At 46.3% G+C, this 20,924-nt stretch overlaps 1 protein-coding gene across 2 annotated transcripts in view; it reads left to right on the forward strand.

Annotated features, from left to right (window-relative positions):
* The window catches only part of hps1 (HPS1 biogenesis of lysosomal organelles complex 3 subunit 1), a 40,850-nt gene that overhangs the window by 6,795 nt on the left and 13,131 nt on the right, over positions 1-20,924 (forward strand). Inside the window, exons 2-9 of one of the 2 annotated variants that reach the window (XM_072479677.1) lie at positions 7,820-7,957; positions 8,658-8,800; positions 11,159-11,267; positions 12,292-12,452; positions 13,557-13,659; positions 14,173-14,239; positions 18,511-18,566; positions 20,547-20,714. In XM_072479677.1, the coding sequence (XP_072335778.1) occupies positions 7,820-7,957; positions 8,658-8,800; positions 11,159-11,267; positions 12,292-12,452; positions 13,557-13,659; positions 14,173-14,239; positions 18,511-18,566; positions 20,547-20,714 (945 nt within the window). The remainder of the gene's footprint in view (positions 1-7,819; positions 7,958-8,657; positions 8,801-11,158; positions 11,268-12,291; positions 12,453-13,556; positions 13,660-14,172; positions 14,240-18,510; positions 18,567-20,546; positions 20,715-20,924) is intronic. The other variant, XM_072479678.1, reaches the window with a different exon arrangement.

Raw genomic sequence — 20,924 nt, forward strand, 5'->3', positions numbered from 1 at the left:
GATGTTGGACAGAGGGGAAATAACAAAAATTAAATGAGTCGACAGGAGCTATCAACTGTCAGACTGTTTTACGAAAAGAGGGGCGAGTTCACAGAAACTTTTGGATATTGTTAATGAAGGGTGCTTGTTTCTGTGACTTTTTTTTTCTTTCTCGTCCAAACAAAAAGGGGGGAAATCATGTGTGTGTTTTTGAGTTTCTTGAAATTTTGTTTTCACCTAATTATTTTTTTTCTCCAAGGGAGACTGTTAAGTAATGGGTTAAGAGACAATTAGTTGTCTCATTTATGTTAAGTATCCATTAATTGACACTGATATGTAAAGGGGCTTCAGGTGGCCTCTGACAGGTGGTGTGTTGTTAAGAGTTTTGTGCAGAGGCTTTTGAAGTGAAATAAATGGTGTTTGGTGAAAAGGAACAAGAACTTTAGACTCTTCATATCACAGTAACTAAAACGCCTAACACAGAGGGGGAGTTGAGGCTTCGGAGGGAGTGCACAAACCTCCAAAATCGCCATCGACCCAAACTTTCAAACACACCTTCCACACATGTGGCCGATTCTGCAGATCATTCATTGACTAATCAACAATTCCAGAGCCCATTGAACCAGGATAAAAGCAAATCATTCCCAATCCTTAGGGACTGTGTAAGAAGACGAAACATTGCATGAAAGGCTGGGCGGTAAAGCTAGAGGGCAAGTAGGCCAGGGCAGGTTTCTGGACCTCTGGAGAGGCTGACTCCAGGATCATGGTGCCGGGATGTCAGCTGGGAATTAGCGATTAGTACAGCCACCTCTTGAGTCAGAAGGTTGTGTTTTTAAGAGATTTGAGACCATAATCTGGGCTAACATTCCCACTCCCACTGAAGGAATGCTGCATAGTTGAAGGTGCTGTCTTATGGCTGTGATTAAACGGAGTCTGCCCTCTCTGGTGGATGTAAAAGATCCCACAACACCATTTTGACAAAGAACAACATCACAAAATGGATTATCTGGTCATTATCATATTGCTGGTTTTGGGAGCTTGCTGTGCGCACATTGGCTGCCCTGTTTCCTACATTACAGCAGTAACTACACTCTGCTTCATTGGCTGTAAAGTACTTTGGATATATGGAGGTCATGGTGCTACATCAATGTAATATCTTTCTTTATCTGGTTGGATTGTATGTGACAAGGAGCAAATGAAATACAATACTGCTCTCTGGTGACTGAGTAGATATGGTGGTTAACCCTGACTGTTCTCAAGTGGCCCCTTGCTGGGAGTGCATCTGTAGGAACCTGGGGTGAGCTTGTCATAGTTTAATAACCTGCTGCTTCTTGCTGTGCCTTGTGAGTAGTGGGCACCGAAGTGAGGTGAGGGGGCACTGGATACCTGTGGATCTATACTCTGTTCAGAAATCGTCACCTTTAAAACCCTTCACACCCAATGAACTACTTTTAATGTGCAGTTGCTATTTAGTAGAAAAATTATTCTTCAATTTGTTCCTGGGACGTGGGTGTCTCTGGCTAGGCCAGGATTTATTGTCGATCCTTAATTACCCTTGAGAAGGTAGTGTGAGCCGCTGCAATCTGTGTGGTGTAGGTACACCCATGGTGCTGTTGGGGAGGATTTTGACCCAGCGACAGTGAAGGAACGGCCGATACAGTTTCAAGTCAGGATGGTGAGTGACTTGGAGGGGAACCTCCAGATAGCGATGATTTTCTTGGTGGTAGAGGTCATGGGTTTGGGAGGTGCTGTTGAAGGAGGCTTGGCAAGTCCAATTTGGTCCGGTAATTGGTCAAAAACTTCAGCACAACGGAGTCCTAAAAACGTAAGATAAATGATGTTAGGAAAATAGTATGATAGAATTTAGTATTCCGGTTGAGTATGTGGAAATTGGGACTGAAATGTCAGTGTTAAAAATAAAGAAAGGGAAAAACGAAGGTGTCAGGGTGGAATTGGCCAAAGTGGCCTGGTCATCAAGATTAGTAGGTAAGACGGTGGACGAGCAGTGGCAGACATTTAAGGAGATAATTCATGACTCCCAGTAAAAATCCATCCCAGTGAGGAGGAAAGACTCGCTAAGGGGAGGAAGAACCTGCCATGGATAATAGCCAAGAAAGCGAAGGAGGGTATTGAGTTGAAAGCGGAAACATATAAGCTGGCAAAGGTTAGTGGTAGGCCAGGGGAGTTGGATAGATTCAGAATGCAGCATAGATGGAAAACAATAATCAGGAAGGAGAAAATTAACTGAGGGCAAGCTAGCGAGAAGCTTAAAAACAAACAATGAGTCTTTTAAAGTTCATTTAAACGGAAGAGAGAAGCAAAAGAAAGCATCGGCCTCTCCGAGAATGAAACTGGGGAAGTAATTATGGGGAACAAAGGAATGGCAGAGGAGTTAAATAGATATGTTCCATCAATCTTTACTGTAGAGGATACGACAAGCCTCCCAGAAACAGTAAAAAAATACCGGGGAGGAATTAAATACGGTCACCATTGGAAAACTAATGGGGTTCAAGGCTGATACAAGGCACCTGGACCTGACAGGCTGCACCCCAGAGTCTTAAAGGGGGTAGCTACAGAGATCATTGGTAGTCATTTTCCAAAAATCCTTGGATTCTGGAACTGTGCCAAAGGATTGGAAAACTGCAAATGTGGGTACCCTTGGTCAAAAAGGGAAGGAGGCAAAATGCAGAAAACTATAGACCAGTTAGTCTAACTTCAGTTATTAGAAAAATATTAGAATTGGTTGTTAAGGAGGGAATAGCAGTGCATTTGGAAAACCATAATCTGATCGGGCCGAGTCAGCATGGTTTCATGAAGGGGAAATCATTTCCGACAAATTTACTAGAGTTCTTTAAGGAGGCGATAGAGGAGACCCAGTTGATGTTGTATCTTTGGATTTTCAAAAGGCATTTGTTAATGTGAGTGGGCAGAACATTGGCAAATGGAATTAGTTAAATGTGGGAAAATGTTGAGAATCTTTTATTGTCACAAGTATGAAGTTACTGTGTAAAGCACCTAGTCATCACATTCCACCGCCTGTTAGGGTAAACTGGTAAGGAATTGAACCCGCGCTGCTGGCCTTGTTCTGCATTACAAACCAGCTGTCTAGAACACTGAGCTAAACCAGCCCAAATGAGATTGTTCAATTTAGAAGAAAGAATGAGAAGGCAGATTTGTTATTTAAATGGAGAGAGATTGCAGAAAGCTGTGGCACAAAGGGACTTGGAGGTCGTTGTTCATGGAACCCAGAAATCTAGCATACAGGTGCAGATGGTAATGGGGAAGGCACATGGAATGCTGGCTTTTTATACTCCAGTATATGGTGTAGGAGGGAGGGCTTCAGTTTTTTGGATAATTGGAGTGCATTCTGGGGAAGGTGGGACCTGTACAAGCAGGACGGGTTGCATCTGAACCAGAGGGGCACCAATATCCTGGGAGGGAGGTTTTCTAGTACTCTACGGGAGGGTTTAAACAAATTTGGCAGGGGAATGGGAACCGGATTTGTAGTCAGCAACTAAGGTAGCCGATATTCAGGACGCCAAAGCGTGTGGTGAGGCAGTGGGGAAGGTAACACTGGCAAAGGAGAGTATTTGCAGGCACGGAATTGGGTTGAATTGTCTATATTTCAATGCAAGAAGCATCAGGAATAAGGTGGATGAACTTAAGGCATGGATCGGTACTTGGGACTATGATGTGGTGGCCATCACTCCTTCTGCACTGTAAATTCTATGATAATCTCGGGAACTTGGATAGAAGAGGGGCAGAAATGGTCGTTGGAGGTTCCTGGTTATAGATGTTTCAATAAGATGAGGGAGGGTGGTAAAAGAGTTGGGGGGTGGCATTGTTAATTAGAGATAGTATAACAGCTGCAGAAAGACAGTTCGAGGAGGATTTGCCTACTGAGGTAGTATGGGTTGAAGTCAGAAATAGGAAAGGACCAGTCACCTGTTTGGGAGTTTTCTATAGGCCCCCCAATAGCAGCAGAGATGTGGAGGAACAGATTGGGAAACAGATTTTGGAAAGGTGCAGAAGTCACATGGTAGTAGTCATGGGTGACTTCAACTTCCCAAACATTGAGTGGGAACTCTTTAGATCAAATAGTTTGGATGGGGTGGTGTTTGTGCAGTGTGTCCAGGAAGCTTTTCTAACACAGTATGTAGATTGTCCGACCAGAGGGGAGGCCATATTGGATTTGGTACTTGGTAATGAACCAGGGCAAGTGATAGATTTGTTTGTGGGAGCATTTTGGAGATAGTGACCACAATTCTGTGACTTTCACTTTAGTAATGGAGAGGGATAGGTGCGTGCAAGAGGGAAGGTTTACAATTGGGGGAAGGGTAAATACAATGCTGTCAGACAAGAACTGAAGTGCATAAGTTGGGAACATAGGCTGTCAGGGAAGGACACAAGTGAAATATGGAACTTGTTCAAGGAACACATACTACTTGTCCTTGATATGTATGTCCCTGTCAGGCAGGGAAGAGATGGTTGAGTGAGGGAACCATGGTTGACGAGAGAGGTTAAATGTCTTGTTAAGAGGAAGGAGACTTATGTAAGGCTGAGGAAACAAGGTTCAGACAGGGTGCTGGAGGGATACAAGATAGCCAGGAGGGAACTGAAGAAAGGGATTAGGAGAGCTAAGAGAGGGCATGAAAAATCTTTGGCGGGTAGGATTAAGGAAAACCCCAAGGCCTTTCATACATAGGTGAGAAATATGAGAATGACTAGAGCGAGGGTAGGTCCGATCAAGAACAGTAGCGGGAGATTGTGTATTGAGTCTGAAGAGATAGGAGAGGTCTTGAACGAGTACTTTTCTTCAGTATTTATGAATGAGAGGAGCCATATTGTTGGAGAGGACAGTGTGAAACAGACTGGTAAGCTCGAGGAGATACTTGTTAGGAAGGAAGATGTGTTGGGCATTTTGAAAAACTTGAGGATAGACAAGTCCCACGGGCCTGACGGGATATATCCAAGGATTCTATGGGAAACAAGAGATGAAATTGCAGAGCCGCTGGCAATGATCTTTTCGTCCTCCCTGTCAACAGGGGTGCTACCAGGTGATTGGAGAGTGGCGAATGTCGTGCCCCTGTTCAAAAAAGGGAATAGGGATAACCCTGGGAATTACAGGCCAGTTAGTCTTACTTCGGTGGTAGGCAAAGTAATGGAAAGGGTACTGAGGGATAGGATTTCTGAGCATCTGGAAAGACACTGCTTGATTAGGGATAGTCAGCATGGATTTGTGAGGGGTAGGTCTTGCCTTACAAGTCTTATTGAATTCTTTGAAGAGGTGACCAAGCATGTGAATGAAGGTAAAGCAGTGAATGTAGTGTGCATGGATTTTAGTAAGGCATTTGATAAGGTTCGACATGGTAGGCTTATGCAGAAAGTAAGGAGGCATGGGATAGTGGAAAATTTGGCCAGTTGGATAACGAACTGGCTAACCGATAGAAGTCAGAGAGTGGTGGTGGATGGCAAATATTCAGCCTGGATCCCAGTTACGAGTGGCGTACTGCAGGGATCAGTTCTGGGTCCTCTGCTGTTTGTGATTTTCATTAATGACTTGGATGAGGGAGTTGAAGGGTGGGTCAGTAAATTTGCAGACGATACGAAGATTGGTGGAATTGTGGATAGTGAGGAGGGCTGTTGTCGGCTGCAAAGAGACATAGATAAGATGCAGAGCTGGGCTGAGAAGTGGCAGATGGAGTTTAACCCTGAAAAGTGTGAGGTTGTCCATTTTGGAAGGACAAATATGAATGTGGAATACAGGGTTAACGGTAGGGTTCTTGGCAATGTGGAGGAGTAGAGAGATCTTGGGGTCTATGTTCATAGATCTTTGAAAGTTGCCACTCAAGTGGATAGAGCTGTGAAGAAGGCCTATGGTGTGCTAGCGTTCATTAGCAGAGGGATTGAATTTAAGAGCCCTGAGGTGATGATGCAGCTGTACAAAACCTTGGTAAGGCCACATTTGGAGTACTGTGTGCAGTTCTGGTCGCCTCATTTTAGGAAGGATGTGGAAGCTTTGGAAAAGGTGCAAAGGAGATTTACCAGGATGTTGCCTGGAATGGAGAGTAGGTCTTACGAGGAAAGGTTGAGGGTGCTAGGCCTTTTCTCATTAGAACGGAGAAGGATGAGGGGCGACTTAGAGGTTTATAAGATGATCGGGGGAATAGATAGAGTAGACAGTCGGAGACTTTTTCCCTGAGTGGAACAAACCATTACAAGGGGACATAAATTTAAGGTGAATGGTGAAAGATATAGGGGGGGGATGTCAGAGGTAAGTTCTTTACCCAGAGAGTAGTGGGGGCAAAGAATGCACTGCCTGTGGAAGAAGTTGAGTCGGAAACATAAGGGACCTTCAAGCAGCTATTGAATAGGTACATGGATTACGGTAGAATGATGGGGTGTAGATTAATTTGTTCTTAATCTAGGGCAAAAAGTTCGGCACAACATCGTGGGCCGAAGGGCCTGTTCTGTGCTGTATTTTTCTATGTTCTAAGTGGGCTGGAGTATAAAAGTAAAGAGGTATTGCTGCAACTATACAAGGTACTAGTGAGGCCACATTTAGGATACTGGGTACAATTTAGTCCCCTTATTTAAGGAAAGTTATGTTATCATTGGAGGCAGTTACAGAGGAGGTTTACTAGAATAAGAATGATCTTTATCAGTGTCACAAGGAGATTTACGTTAACACTGCAATGAAGTTACTGTGAAAATCCTGATCCCGGGAATGAAGGGACTGCCATATGAGGAAAGATAAACAGGTTGGGGTGAGTTCAGAAGAATGAGAGGTGATATGATTGAAACTTCAAAGATTATTAGGGGGTTCGACAGGGTAAATGTTGGGGGGATGTTTCCACTCACGGGCAAGTGTAAGACCAGAGGATATAGTTGCAGAATAAGCAGGTGCTTATTTCAGACTGATTTGAGGAAGAATTTCTCGAGTGGTGAATCTTTGGAATTCTTTACCCAGGAAGCTGTGGAAACTGAGTCCTTGAATATTTTCAAGGCTGAGATCGAGAGGTTTGTAATCAGTAGGGGAGTAAAGGGCGATGGAGATAAGGCAGGAAAGTGAGTGTTAGATCAGCCATGATCTTAATAAATGGCAGAGCAGGCTCGACGGGCCGAATGGCCTACTCCTGTTCCTATTTCCTAAGGTTACCTCGCCAAGTCACAAATCATCCTTATTTTGACCTATAACACTCTTGCTGGATCAAAATCAGGAAAACGCCTTGAACAGTATGATGGGAATGAGCAAATGTTGGACTTTTTTCTGGCTGGGGTGGAGATTGTATAAAAAATAATGTTAGTATGATATTAATCAGGGCCAGAGTGTTCTCCTGTGCTGGATTTGATTGTCTAAGAAAGGAACTTTGCAGATATTCCCCACAATTGGCCCAGGTTTTTTTTATCTGGGTTTCCACCTCTCGGGTGATGACTATGTTTTTGAGTAGGGTGAGCAGAGGCATTGCGAATTTGTGGGACTGGGTTGATAGATGTATTCTGGTCTGTCATCGTATGTGTCTTTTCAGCTATCTGAGCAGACAGTTTAACCATTCCCTCAGCGTGCTACTGGAGTTTCAGCCTGGCTTGTGTCCCTCTGAACCCACAGTCTTCTGACTCTTTAGCTGGGCTGAAATAGAATAAAATATTAAAACGGACACCGAAGCTGCAACATAGCTAATTTGGACACTAAGAGAGCTGAGGGGAATGGAGATAACGGTGGGGTTAAGATGGAAGATCAGCCATGGTCTTATTAAATGGTGGAGAGGCTCAAAGGGCTGAATGGCCACTCCTCCTATTTCTTCTTTTAATATGGATGAACTGTTTCCTGTGTTCACAGACATCCCCAGCGTTTGAGGACAGCATAAACACATTGTTTGCACCACTCCTGATTTCCTGCATTACCCTAAATGAGAAGATCTCGGATACCTATACCTCTATTGTCAGTGAGAATAACTACCTCTTCATAGTGCACCAGGTACGCAGGTCGGAGCTCTGTGCAGTGACCTATCTTTCTTGACTTGTATGCCATGCGTTTAAGCTCTAATGGATTTTAAAAGGGTGCCCTTCTGTCTAATATGCTTTCAAAACACTTCCTGTATGAATAAATGTGATAGATGATCAATAACAGTTGTTCAGTGTTGGCTATTGTCTCTCTCGTTCAGTTTCATAATTGTTCATATTTTCCCCACCATCTTCTCTGAGCTCTGACTATACAAAAGGCGAGCAAGCGAGAGATGTTTCAATCTCTTCACAAATATCTCTTCAACCCCCCCTCTCCCCCCTGGGGGCCAATCCACCTAACCTGCATAACTTTGGTCTGTGGGAGGAAACTGGAGCACCCAGAGGAAACCCATGCAGACAGTCGGCAGAAGGCTGGAATTGAACCCGGGTCCCTGGTGCTGTTAGGCAGCAGTTAAGGAGAGAGTTTCAGGATTTTGACCCAATGACAGTAAAGGAATAGCGATTATATTTCCGTGAGTGTTGGAGGGGAACCTGCAGGTTGTGGTGTTCCCAACTGTACTCTGCCTTCCCCCTTGCCCACAATAATAGTGACTCTGCTGTCAACTAAGATCAGAGTGTTGCTTTATAAGAAATTGTTCATTTTCACAGATTCAAAGGGGACTCGAGTGAACTTTCTTCACTGATATGAGTTTGGTTGTTTGTGATTTCTTCAGTTTGGAGAGTGCACGTACGTCGCGGTGAATGGAGATGGTTCAGAGAGCGAAGATGATCTGAGACGCAAGATTTTTGTGTTGAAGAAAATTATTGATGTGTGTTTTGGCCTGGTAACGCTGGATACCAACATCCTAAAGAAAAAGTATGTGATATTCTTTTGTTTTAGGTTTTTTGATACAATTTCCTCCCCTCTTGCAGACATTTTCTCTGGTATGGTCAGTTGTGAGTTTGGGTGGAGAGTTTCAGCTGGCTCTTTAACCATGGGACACTGAAGCTTAGCCAGAGCCCATCATATAAAGTATGCACTTCCAACAAGAGTTGCTGGACAGCCATTGGAATTAGAAGCTTGATTAGTTTATCCTCCACCCAAAGTGTAGGGAGGTCATAAGATCAGATCATTTAACCCCTTGAGCCTGTGAGTTTAGAATTTCCTCGTGTCTATGTTGGGGTAACTGAATGCCTTCACCAGCAGTGTCATTAATGTCCTTTAGGGAAGGAAATCTGCCGTCCTTACCTGGTCTGGACTACACGTGACTCCAGACCCACAGCAATGTAGTTGACTCTCAAATGCCCTCTGAAATGGAGGACAGTTATGGATAGGAATAAAACAAGAATAAAAACCAGGCTGGACCAGTTTGGCTGAATGGCCTATTTCTGTGCCAACGTTGTATCTTTTCAACCATCAAGTAAATGACTTAAAATATATAATCAGATTTAAAAATCTTAAGAGATGTAGTTAGAATTAGCAGATGCAAGATTTAAAAATTGCCAAGCTCATGCCCTGTATTTGATGGGATAACATTGATCCTTGCTCCTTGACCAGTTCCATTATTCCAATTTGTCTCCGTGTTTAGTAAACTCACATTTGAAGAAAAGCCACTTTGGGTGAATGACTGGAAGGAACCTTTGATGCTTGTAGAACCATACGCCAGAAAGATTTGACGCTTTCTGGAGAAGAGGGGGGCAGTAGGTGATTTGAGTGGTGGGCATTAATGATGAGTTTAGTTCCTGGCCTCTGTTTCACTGCTGAGGGGATCAACAGCTGCTGCCAACGTACAGAGAGCGTGGAACTGGGGAACTTATTAACTTCTTAACAACTGGCTGCTGAGTCAGAGGGCAGAGCGAGACAGCCAGCTATCGCTTCTTCTCTGTCACAACCTCTGCACAGCAAAATCAATTACTGTGCAAATTTTATAGCAGGTTCTTGTGAGCTGCTGTAAAAATGTAACATTTCTTTCACATGAGAAATCAAAGATAAAGAAGTGGACATACTTTGAAAAGAGAAAGTGTAAGTTAGCTACAACTTTTTTTTAAAAGACAGGTTTTTTTTGCTTACAATTACAATTTTCTAGTTGTTTGGGTTGTGGGCAACATTGAGGAGGTGATATTTATTACCCTATTCCCATTGCCCTGTGGATATAAGGTATTCAGCTGTAGGCCAGAGCGGATGTGGATGGCAGCTTCCTCTTCATGAAGGATTAGTGGATCAGTTGGGTTTTCACTACAGTTTGATAGAGTTCACGATGATTTATCCAGAGTCAATCCATAAATTACCAGTCATTCAATACCCGTTCACAGCTTACCACATGACCTTTGGACTGCCTGCCCAGCACTCTAACCATGATGCTGACAGAATCTGAAGAAATAAAATCCTTATTTTTGTGGCTTGAAAATCGCAAATTAGGTTTTTGTACCAGTTGGACATCAGAATAAATATCCTTAGAACAGCACACACTTAAAGCATAGGATTGGTCTAATCGGCCTGTTCTGCCTGTATGCTGGAACAATCCAAAACTAATCCTCCTACCCTTTTCCCTCCCCAAAGTCTTGTAACTTCCTCTGCTACAGACGTTTATGCAATTTTCCACTGGAAGATGCAGTGGGATTTTTCTGAACAATTCTTTATGACCAAACTAGTGAGCCCTCCATCCCCTTCAGCACAGTGGGGTCAGAAATAGTCTTCCTGTCAGAAATAGTCTTTCTCTGTTCATTCCACACACAAAAACCTCAACTTTAAAAACCGCTATTAAATCATAACACACAAAAGTGACGGTTAGGAAAAGATCTGCTGATTCATCAAGCTGACCCTGCACAGTCATTGGCTGGTGAATTGTGACTGGATACTTCCCAACCCTGTCACCTCCTAGGAGAGATTTAAAAAACAGGGCAAGTTTCAAGGCCAATAAGGGAAGAGTTACTCTGGTACGTTTCTCTCTGACACCCTTCAGGAGGGTAGGGATGTACAGAGTTTCTCCCTACCCTCTGTACCTGCTAAATTGGGTTTTTGTTTCACTCCAGTTGTTAGCTTTGGGGGAGGGAGGGAAGAGTTAGCTGTTTCTGTTCAGCATTGCTCTGTGTGATTAGCTGCCATTGTATGTCAAGAAGGGTAGATTTGATTGCTTCAGTCTAGGTCTGTAAAACGTCTGCTTGATTCCTTCCAAGGGGTTTGCTGTACCTCTGCAAGTTCTCTCTTTACCACGGCCTTTTTCTGCCTTCTCAGGCTGCGGCCTCAAGATACAGAGCAACGATGCAAAGTTTGGAAGATGTTACAAAACCTGCTAATGACGTACAGCCACCTGAGGGAGGAAGACCAGAGTTTCCTGGTGGAGGCGAGTGGTACTCTAAAGACAACCTAATACAGAGACGCTCCCCTGCTGGCCTGTATTGCTCTGAGGAAGACGGAGTTACACAGTCTAGAAGGCCAGAGCTTTGATTCCCAGTCTGTGTCGAATCAGCTGATGTTGACCAGATGTGATAGTGGGAGTTGTAATACGGTGCCATGTAAGAAAGGTGGGCAGGGCCAAGCTTAGCTGTGACCCACGGTTGCAGAGCCTGCCCCATCGGCTTCTGAAATCCATTGCGAAATGGCCACTAGGATGTGGGTGAAGCTGATTTCCTGTCCATTGCCTGGTTGCTCTGAGAGAGTGATAGTTTCCTTGAACTACTGAGCTCTTGTGTTAATGGTATTCCCACAATGGTGACTTGTCTGTGGTGGTCTGTTAGCTTTCTAAAAAAGAAAGAGATATGCTTATAACCCTTTTCACCATCTCAGTATTTCCCAAAACACTTTGTAATCAATGAAATATTTGTGTAGTAGCAAGCTCCCACAAAGTAAAATATGACGGTCCAGATTTTTAAAAAAAAGTGATATTGATTGAGAGACCAATATTGGGCAGGGACACTGGCGAGAACTCTCCAGCTTTTCTTTGGAATAATGCCATTGGATCTTTTACGTGCACCTGGGAGGGAAGGTTTAATGCCTCACCTGAAGGACTGCATTTCCAATAGTGCAACACTCCTCAGGGATTCACTATCCCATTCCTAGGCACGATATAGTGATCCCTCTCACATTCTAATGTCCTATCCAGGAACCCTGTTGTGTACGCTTTATTATGAGATTGTAATCTGACTTGGCTATGTCTTTCTACCATTCTTCTCCCTGCTCTCACTTCTCCATGGACAATAGCTTATTACCCAGAAAAACACAGAAATATGGGCTTCTGGTTAAAGTGCAGTTACCCATATACACACACTGAGTGCTGGTCTCTAGTGGTGAGGGATGATAATTGGAGGAAAAGGAGTGGGAAAATAAGGGGAGTTGTGCATCGACGCTAACTGTATTTTTGTTGTTAGGCTGTGGAACGCCTGATCCACCCTCAGTTGTGCGAGCAGTGCATTGAGTTCCTGGATCGACATGTGGTGCAACAGATAAACAGCAGCATGGAGCGGGCTAATGAAGAAGTGGTACACAGCTTCATCCTCGTACACACCAAGCTCCTGGCATTTTTTTCAAGGTGAGATGTTTTGTGCCAAATTTATATTCTGTCCGGTTTTAAATTTGTTCCCCAAATGGCTCAGCTGTTTATAGTAGTGAGCAGGTCAATCGTACAAAGCTGGGGAATCACCAGTTCTGCCACCACCCTTTCTGATTTAACTAGTTTTGGCTATGGTGCTGGAAGGGCCATTACCATTCGGTTTATCACATCTTGATTAGGAAGGGGATAATTGGCAATGGTTTCTCTTGCTCATCGCCACTTGGTGACCCCTGCTCAAAATATATAGTTGTCAGGCAAGATAAAAGACTGCTCCCCAAAGGTGCGAGTAGCTGTTTGTCTGTTTATACATGCTCGTCTTACCTGTGGCATTCATTTATGAGCAAATAAAAAACATAGATGATGAAAGGCGGTACAACTGGTCACCTATTGAATCGTACCTCTGCAAATCTCCTGGAGTGGGGAAGGAAAGAGAGGAAAATATAGGGCACATTATCGAAAGATATCAGCGTATTGTGAAGATCTGCCGATGGCTTCAGAAGTATCCATACTGTGTACAATGCACTAGTCTGTGAGATTGTACCCAGTAGTTTGGTCTTGAGGGATTTGTCAGTGAAAGCTTGCTCCTGATTTCTCTGTACCCTTTCAACCTTCAGGCCTAACCAAGAATGTGTTGCCTTACACTTGGTTATAGAGCAAGCTAGTCAGTTTGGCAACATGTACTAAAAGAAACAATTAGCGGAAGGGGAAGCATGTGCTGTAAAAGTGTTGACGTTTGAAATTGTCTTTAGATTCACTTTGTAAGAATTACCCACATTTTAATTAACTTTGGCCCAACCCTTTGCGATTTTTGTTGCCCACTCTCTCCTTTTTCTCTCTCTCTGGCTGTTGTGTTTTTGCTCCTTCTTTACCAATGTGCTGTATGTTGCAAACCAGGTTTGAGAGTCATGACAGCCTGCATGAAGCTGTGACTTAAACATTACATGCTAGTTGAATTTTGTATTTAAAAACTCCTGGCATGATTAATGTGTCAAACTCAAACTAAATACTTGACATCTTATCACCAAATTGATTTATTTCCTTAAAATGCCTGCTTATTGTGTATTTTATTCTTTAACCCCATAGTCGTAACGCCAGCTCTCTGAGACCTTCAGACTTGCTCGCACTCATTCTGATTGCTCAGGATATGTACCCAAGTGACCACAACTTGGAATCACCAATTGTCAAGGTAGGGCTACAATTTGTAATTGGTTTGGCCTCTTTATGATTTGACAGTAAGGTAAAAGCAGAAAATTCACTGAACAATAAATTGCAAACTCTTCTGCAGTTGCAGTGTGAATCTGCATTGTTTATTGACAGTAAATGCCTATCTACGAATGATGCTCAACTTGGAGGAGCTAATGGAACAGATGCCTCTGGCTGTTGCATGAAAGGCTGTCCAAATCTTTTTATATTGCAGTCCAATCTTGGTGGGGATGGGTCCATTGCACCAGTGGTGGCTTGGTACTAAATTGGTAAGCTCCCTCCAAAAGACCGCAGGGTGATTGGTGGATAGCTGGGAGGTTGAGGAGAGCATGGCAGTGTTCAATGCTGACATCAGATTGCTGGAATTAAGAGTCCCATCTCCCAGAACTAAAATCCCCCCGGCTTGATGAACACAATCCAAAAATAATCATGAAAAAATGTCTTGCACACTAAATGATAAATTAATCTGCTATTCTGATGTATTGTTTGCTCATAGGATCTGGAGAATACCCCAGTAACTGAAGAGGTTTATGCCCCTACGCTGTCATCTGGTGCAGGAGGAGGTATGTATGGACCAGCCCAAAGAGCAAATCTCCCCATCAGGGCCATTTCCGTGCTGTGTTTTATCTAGAGGGAATCCTAACACCCATCCCATCAAAAAAAAACTCAGGCTTCTACAATAAACTGAGTCATAACCACCATGCTGACCCCAGGTTGGCTTGTTGGCAGGACCAGCTGATCACAGTCATGACAATAATCATGGTGCTGGAGTAGATCTGCACATTCCCCAATTCGTGAGGAGTGAGATCTTCCAGGGTCCTTGCTCCTGGACTGGGAAGTGTGTATGCAGGGTGAGGGTGAGATTGAATTTGGTTGTGATGCCTATTCGGGTGAGTTAGGTGGCCAATGGTTATCTGACCTGCCTGAAGGATGACCATTTTGGTGAGTGCTGTTCACTGTGGAACTGTAACAAGGAGGTGAACAGAAAATTAAAGTGGCAACGAAGTGCGTGTTTTGCCCCTCTCTGCTGCATTGCACACTGTGTCCAGTAATGAGGGTTGGCTGCTGTGTGCTGTCTTACCTCTGACTACCTGTCAGTATCCTAATGACCTGGGATGATGGTCTATAGGACATGTTTTTGTGAGCTCTGCGTTTTCATCTGGGGCAGGTGACGTGATCTGATGCAACATTTCGTAAACCAGCCTTGTGTGCCATGTCATTTGCTGTCTGAGTCTGGAAATTCTGTGCAGCAAGTGCTGCATGCAGTGCGAATGCTTCTTTCTGTGATAAATTGCCCGTGCCACGTTTACTATAGATTTTTATTTTTTTAAATAATTTTTATTAAAGGTTTTCATAAAATATCAGTAACAAAATGAGAAAGAAAAAAGAACCCAACAGGGTTAAGTACAAAACACAATCTAAAAAAGCAACCCCCCAACCCACCCCCCCCCCCCCCCCCCCCCAACCTAAATAATAAATTAACATTAACACCCCGACTTAAGACAACAGGTGTATACACCCCCTCAGACCCTCCAGTGTAAATAACATAAACAAAAATAAAGTAAACCCCCCCCCCCCCTGAGCTGCTGCTGCCATTGACCAATGTCTATCGTTCTGCCAGAAAGTCTTAAGAACGGTTGCCACCGCCTAAAGAACCCTTGTACCGACCCTCTCAAGGCGAATTTCACCCTCTCCAATTTAATGAACCCTGCCATATTGCACCCCCCCCCCCCCCCCGAGAGCACCCTGTCCTGTACTGTGTGTGGCAGTAGCCGTGGGAATTCCACCACCTGCCGTCTGGCAAACGCCCTTACCTGTAAGTACCTGAAGGTGTTCCCCGGGGGGAGCCCGTACTTCTCCTCCAGCTCACCCAAGGTCGCGAACTTCCCGTCCACAAACAGGTCCCCCAACTTTCGTATGCCTGCCCTGTGCCACCCCGAAAACCCTCCACCTGTTCTTCCTGGGGTCCCCCCCTATCTCTACTCCGCTCCAGGAACACCCTTCTCGCCCTCGGAGTCCCTCGCGCCCACACAAACCCCATTATACTCCTGTTAACCCGCCTGAAAAAAGCCTTCGGGATAAACACGGGGAGGCACTGGAACAGGAACAAAAACCTTGGGAGCACCGTCATTTTGATTGACTGCACCCTACCCACCAGGGACAGCGGCAACGCGTCCCACCTCTTGAACTCCTCCTCCATTTGCTCCACCAGCCTTGTAAAGTTAAGCCTATGCAGGGCCCCCTAGCTCCTGGCCACCTGGAGCCCCAAATATCTGAAACTCCTCTCAGGCCTTTTTATTGGGAGCTCGCCAATCCCCCTCTCCTGGTCCCCTAGCTGAACTACGAACAGCTCGCTCTTCCCCATATTGAGCTTGTACCCCGAAAAGTCCCCGAATTCCCTAAGCATCTTCATTACCTCTGGCATTCCTCCCACCGGGTCCGCCACATACAGCAGCAGGTCGTCCACATAAAGCGACACCCTATGCTCCTCCCCACCCCGCACCAACCCCCTCCAGTTCCTCGACTCTCTCAGTGCCATAGCCAGGGGTTCAATCGCCAGTGCGAAGAGCAGGGGGGACAGGGGACACCCCTGTCTCGTCCCTCGGTGCAACCGAAAGTACTCGGACCTCCTCCTATTTGTGGCCACACTCGCCATCGGGACCTCGTACAACAACCTAACCCACCTGACAAACCCCTCCCCAAACCTGAACCTCTTCAGCACCTCCCACAGGTACCCCCACTCTACCCTATCGAAGGCTTTCTCAGCGTCCATCGCCACCACTATCTCCGCCTCCCCCTCCCTCGCCGGCATCATGATAACGTTCAAAAGCCTCCGCACATTCGCGTTCAACTGTCTCCCCTTCACCAACCCCGTCTGGTCTTCATGGATGATCTGCGGCCCTCAATCCTCGTGGCTAAGACCTTCGCCAGCACCTTGGCATCTACATTTAGCAAGGAAATCGGTCTATAAGACCCACATTGCAGGGGATCCTTGTCCAGCTTCAGGATCAAGGAGATCAGTGCCCGGGACATCGTCGGGGGTAAAGCCCCCCCCTCCCTTGCCTCATTAAAGGTCCTAACTAACAGCGGGCCCAACAGGTCCATATATTTTTTATAGAACTCGACCGGGAAACCGTCCGGCCCCGGTGCCTTCCCCGCCTGCATGCTTCCTATCCCTTTGATCAGCTCCTCCAGCCCAATCGGGGCCCCCAGTCCCGCCACCAGTCCCTCTTCCACCTTTGGAAACCTCAATTGGTCCAGGAAACGGCCCATCCCTCTCTCCCTCCCGTGGGGGCTCGGATCGGTACAATTCCTCGTAGAAGTCCCTGAAGACCCCCATTGATGCCAACCCCACTCCGCACCACGCTCCCTCACCTGTCCTTAACTCCCCCGATCTCCCTAGCTGCGTCCCGCTTCCGAAGCTGATGCGCCAGCATCCGGCTTGCCTTTTCCCCATACTCGTAGACCGCCCCCTGGGCCTTCCTTCACTGCACCTCCGCCTTCCTGGTGGTCACCAGGCCGAATTCGGCCTGGAGGCTGCGCCTCTTCCTCAACAATCCTTCCTCGGGTTCTTCCGCATACCTCCTGTCTACCCTCACCATCTCCCCCACCAGCCTCTCCCTCTCCCCCCGCTCCCTCCGCTCCCTGTGGGCCCTGATGGAGATCAGCTCTCCCCTCACCACCGCCTTCAGTGCCTCCCATACCATCCCCACTCGGACCTCCCCATTGTCGTTGGTCTCCAAGTACCTCTCTATACTTCCTCAGACCCGCTCGCTCACCTCCTCGTCCGCCAACAGCCCCACCTCCAAGCGCCACAGCGGGCGCTGATCCCTCTCCTCCCCCATCTCCAAGTCCACCCAATGCGGGGCGTGGTCCGAAATGGCTATTGCCGAATACTCGATATCCTCTACTCGCTATCAGCGCCCTACTCAAAATGAAAAAGTCGATTCGAGAATAAGCCTTATGGACATGTGAGAAGAATGTAAATTCTCTTGCCCCCGACCTTGCAAATCTCCAAGGGTCCACCCCTCCCATTTGGTCCATAAATCCCCTCAACACTCTAGACGCCGCCGGCTTCCTACCCGTCCTAGACCTGGAGCGATCCAGTGCAGGATCCAACACCGTGTTAAAGTCTCCCCCCCCCCCCCCATTACCAGGCCCCCCCACTTCCAAGTCTGGGATCCGACCCAACATACGCCGCATAAAACCCGCATCGTCCCAGTTCGGAGCATACACATTGAGTACCACCCTCTCTCCCTGCAACTTACCACTTACCATTATGTACCTACCGCCATTATCTGCCACAATGCTCGACGCCTCGAATAACACCTTCTTTCCCACCAAGATCGCCACCCCTCGATTTTTGGCATCTAGCCCCGAGTGAAACACCTGACCTACCCACCCTTTCCTCAGTCTTACCTGGTCTGCCACCTTCAGGTGTGTCTCCTGGAGCATAACCACATCCGCCTTGAGCCCCTTCAGGTGCGCGAACACGCGGGCCCGCTTAACCGGCCCATTCAGTCCCCTTACATTCCAGGTTATCAGCCGGATTAGGGGCTACCCGACCCCCTCCCCCGCCGACTAGCCATGCCCCCTCCTCGACCAGCCACGCGCCCGCACCCCACACCCGGCCCGTTCCCCACAGCGGCATACCCCTGTCTTGACCCACCCCACTCGCTCCAGCTCCTCCTTGATCTTAGCAGCAGCAACTCATAGATTTTTATTTTGTCATACGTTGCAAGTTTTTTATATTTGCTTCCTCCTCCTTAGCTGTTTTGTTCTCTGTAATTGCATCACTATTCTGATTGATGTGATTTCTTTCCCCTTGCTTCAGGAGAGTCATTGGAGGGCGGTTCATACATGTCCCAGTTTGCCCACTCAATGGTTCAGGTAGGTGAGAATAACTTACTTTTAGCACCTGTCTAATTTGGAGCCCATCACCGTGCTTCTCTGGGAAGTTCACAGGACTGGATCCAGCACCAGGTGAAACGAGCAGCAAGCACTCTTCCCACCAGTAATCCCTTGGATCTAGACCTGGCAAACAGATCCAGGCGACAGAATTTGAGGATTGTGGGGCTGCCCGAAGGAGTTGAAGGACCGAAGCCGACTGAGTATTTTGCCGCGATGTTGGCAAAACTATTGGGGGAGGGGGAGGATCCCTCCCGATATGAACTGGATCGGGCTCATCGGTCGTGGGGGCCTGTACCAAAGGCGAGTAAGCCGCCAAGGGCAGTGACTCTGTGCTTCCGTAGGTACAGAGTGAAGGAGAAGGTCCTGAGCTGGGCCAAGCAGAAGCGGGTGGTGCAGTGGGCTGGAGCTGGTATACGTGTATACCAGGACTTTACGGTGGAGCTGGCAAGGAGGCGGGCTGCCTTCAACCGGCTGAAGAGGGCACTGTACATTAGCAAGGTGCGGTGTGGCATTGTATATCCAGCGAAGCTGAGGGTGACTTACAAGCTCAGGGACTTTTATTTTGGAACGGCGGAAGCAGCGGAGGAGTTTGCGAAAGCAGAAGGACTGTGGCAGAACTGACAAATTGAGGAATGGCCATGTGCCGATGTAACCTCATGACTGTATTTTCTTCTTTTTTGTATCACTGCGCGCGGGCGTAGAGACTAAAGGATCCAATGTTGTATATATTTGGACAAGGGAAGGGACGGGACTTTCACTCGGAATGAGGGTTCTTTGGGGTGTAGGTGGATATGCGGGGTTTGTGTGCTAAAAGGGGATCTTTGGGCTTTCCTAGGGCCGGGCAAGTGGGAAAGGGACCCGGGCGGGGGCCTCCACGCTGGCCGGTTTAAGCCGGCCAGTGAATGGGAGTGAGGTGGGGGGAGGGGCTGCGGCCATCGGAGCCTGGCAGAACAGGGTCCGAGTGGTCTAGCCGGGGTGGAAAGTTGGGGGGAAGGAACCGAGGTTGGGAGGAGGAGTTTTACAAGAGGCAGTGGACAGAAGGAGCTGGAGACCGGGGGTGGTGGGGTGGGTGGGGGGGCCCTGATTCCTTTTTATCATTTGTTTGTGTAAACATGCGGGTTGAGGTTTGGGGGTTGGTGGGTAGATGGGATCGTTGTTATTATGGGGACTGACATATCTTGCTGATTATTGTTTATTGTTGATGGATGTAAATGTGGGAGAAAATGTGAAAAAGGAGAATAAAAAAATTAAATAAAAAAAAAGTAATCCCTTGGATCTACAGAAAGTGGGAAAGCTTCTTACAGGACCGGAGGTGGTTAATCAGGGAGGTTTGAAATGATGCTGGGAGACAACAAAAATGTTTCTGGTTTGTAAACGTAGGCGAGTTAAAAAGAGCTTAAAACAATAATTTGCATGTAGGTTACCAGCATTGCTTAAGAATCATAAAATGTTGGTGCCCATTTTACAGCACAAACCTTTGTAAGAGCTACTTGGCAACTCATAGTAAAGTTGAAAGCTAGAAAGCAGCCTGGGTGTTCTTAACCTTTTTTTTCACCTCCAATAAGCCCATGTTTAGAACTATCTCAACTTCCACATCTGTCCTGCAGTAGGTCTAAGCACAGAGAAGGGGCATGTTGGTCTGACTAGGCTAGTGATAAGAGCTTTTACAATTTCCTTTATGCCTTGAGGATAGGGAAGCAAAGACAACCAAGGTTCCTACTGCTGATTATTATTCAGTGACTCCTATTGGAAAATGTGTTATGTGGACACTCCTTCATGTCTGGGGCTGTTCCTTCATGTCTGGGGCTGTTATCATCTGATGCTACTAACGTGTGTACGTTGCAACTTCTGTCGCCAAACTCCTGTGGGGTTTTTTTCTTTGCTTTCCTTTGAGTGCTAATTTGTGTGTTGGGCAGAATGTGGCCTTCACAAGATAATGTCCTGTTCCCTGATGTTCAGGTTGCAGAAGACAGCCTGCAGGCGTTTGAATCATTTCCTTCAGGGAGTTCCACCCCTAAAAGAGTTTTCCTTGATGCCAATTTAAAGGATAATTACTGCCCCATGATGCCTCACAACATGTACTGCATGTCCCTCTGGCCTGGGATCTCTCTGGTTCTGCTTACAAAGGTGAGAATAACATCTGCTACATGTGTTAAGATGTACTACATGTGTTCTGCACCCATTATTTGGAAGCTGCCACTGTCCACCTATTAATTTCTACCACTGCTTTGATCTCTGACTCTGGTAATATATTCCAGCCTCCCAACTTTGCTTTTTAAACACCATTTCTCCTCTCTCTTCCCATAGAATTTACAGAATCATAGAATTTACAGTGCA

Source organism: Scyliorhinus torazame, chromosome 16 (assembly GCF_047496885.1).
Source record: "Scyliorhinus torazame isolate Kashiwa2021f chromosome 16, sScyTor2.1, whole genome shotgun sequence".
In the NCBI taxonomy this organism is placed as follows: Eukaryota; Metazoa; Chordata; class Chondrichthyes; order Carcharhiniformes; family Scyliorhinidae; genus Scyliorhinus; species Scyliorhinus torazame.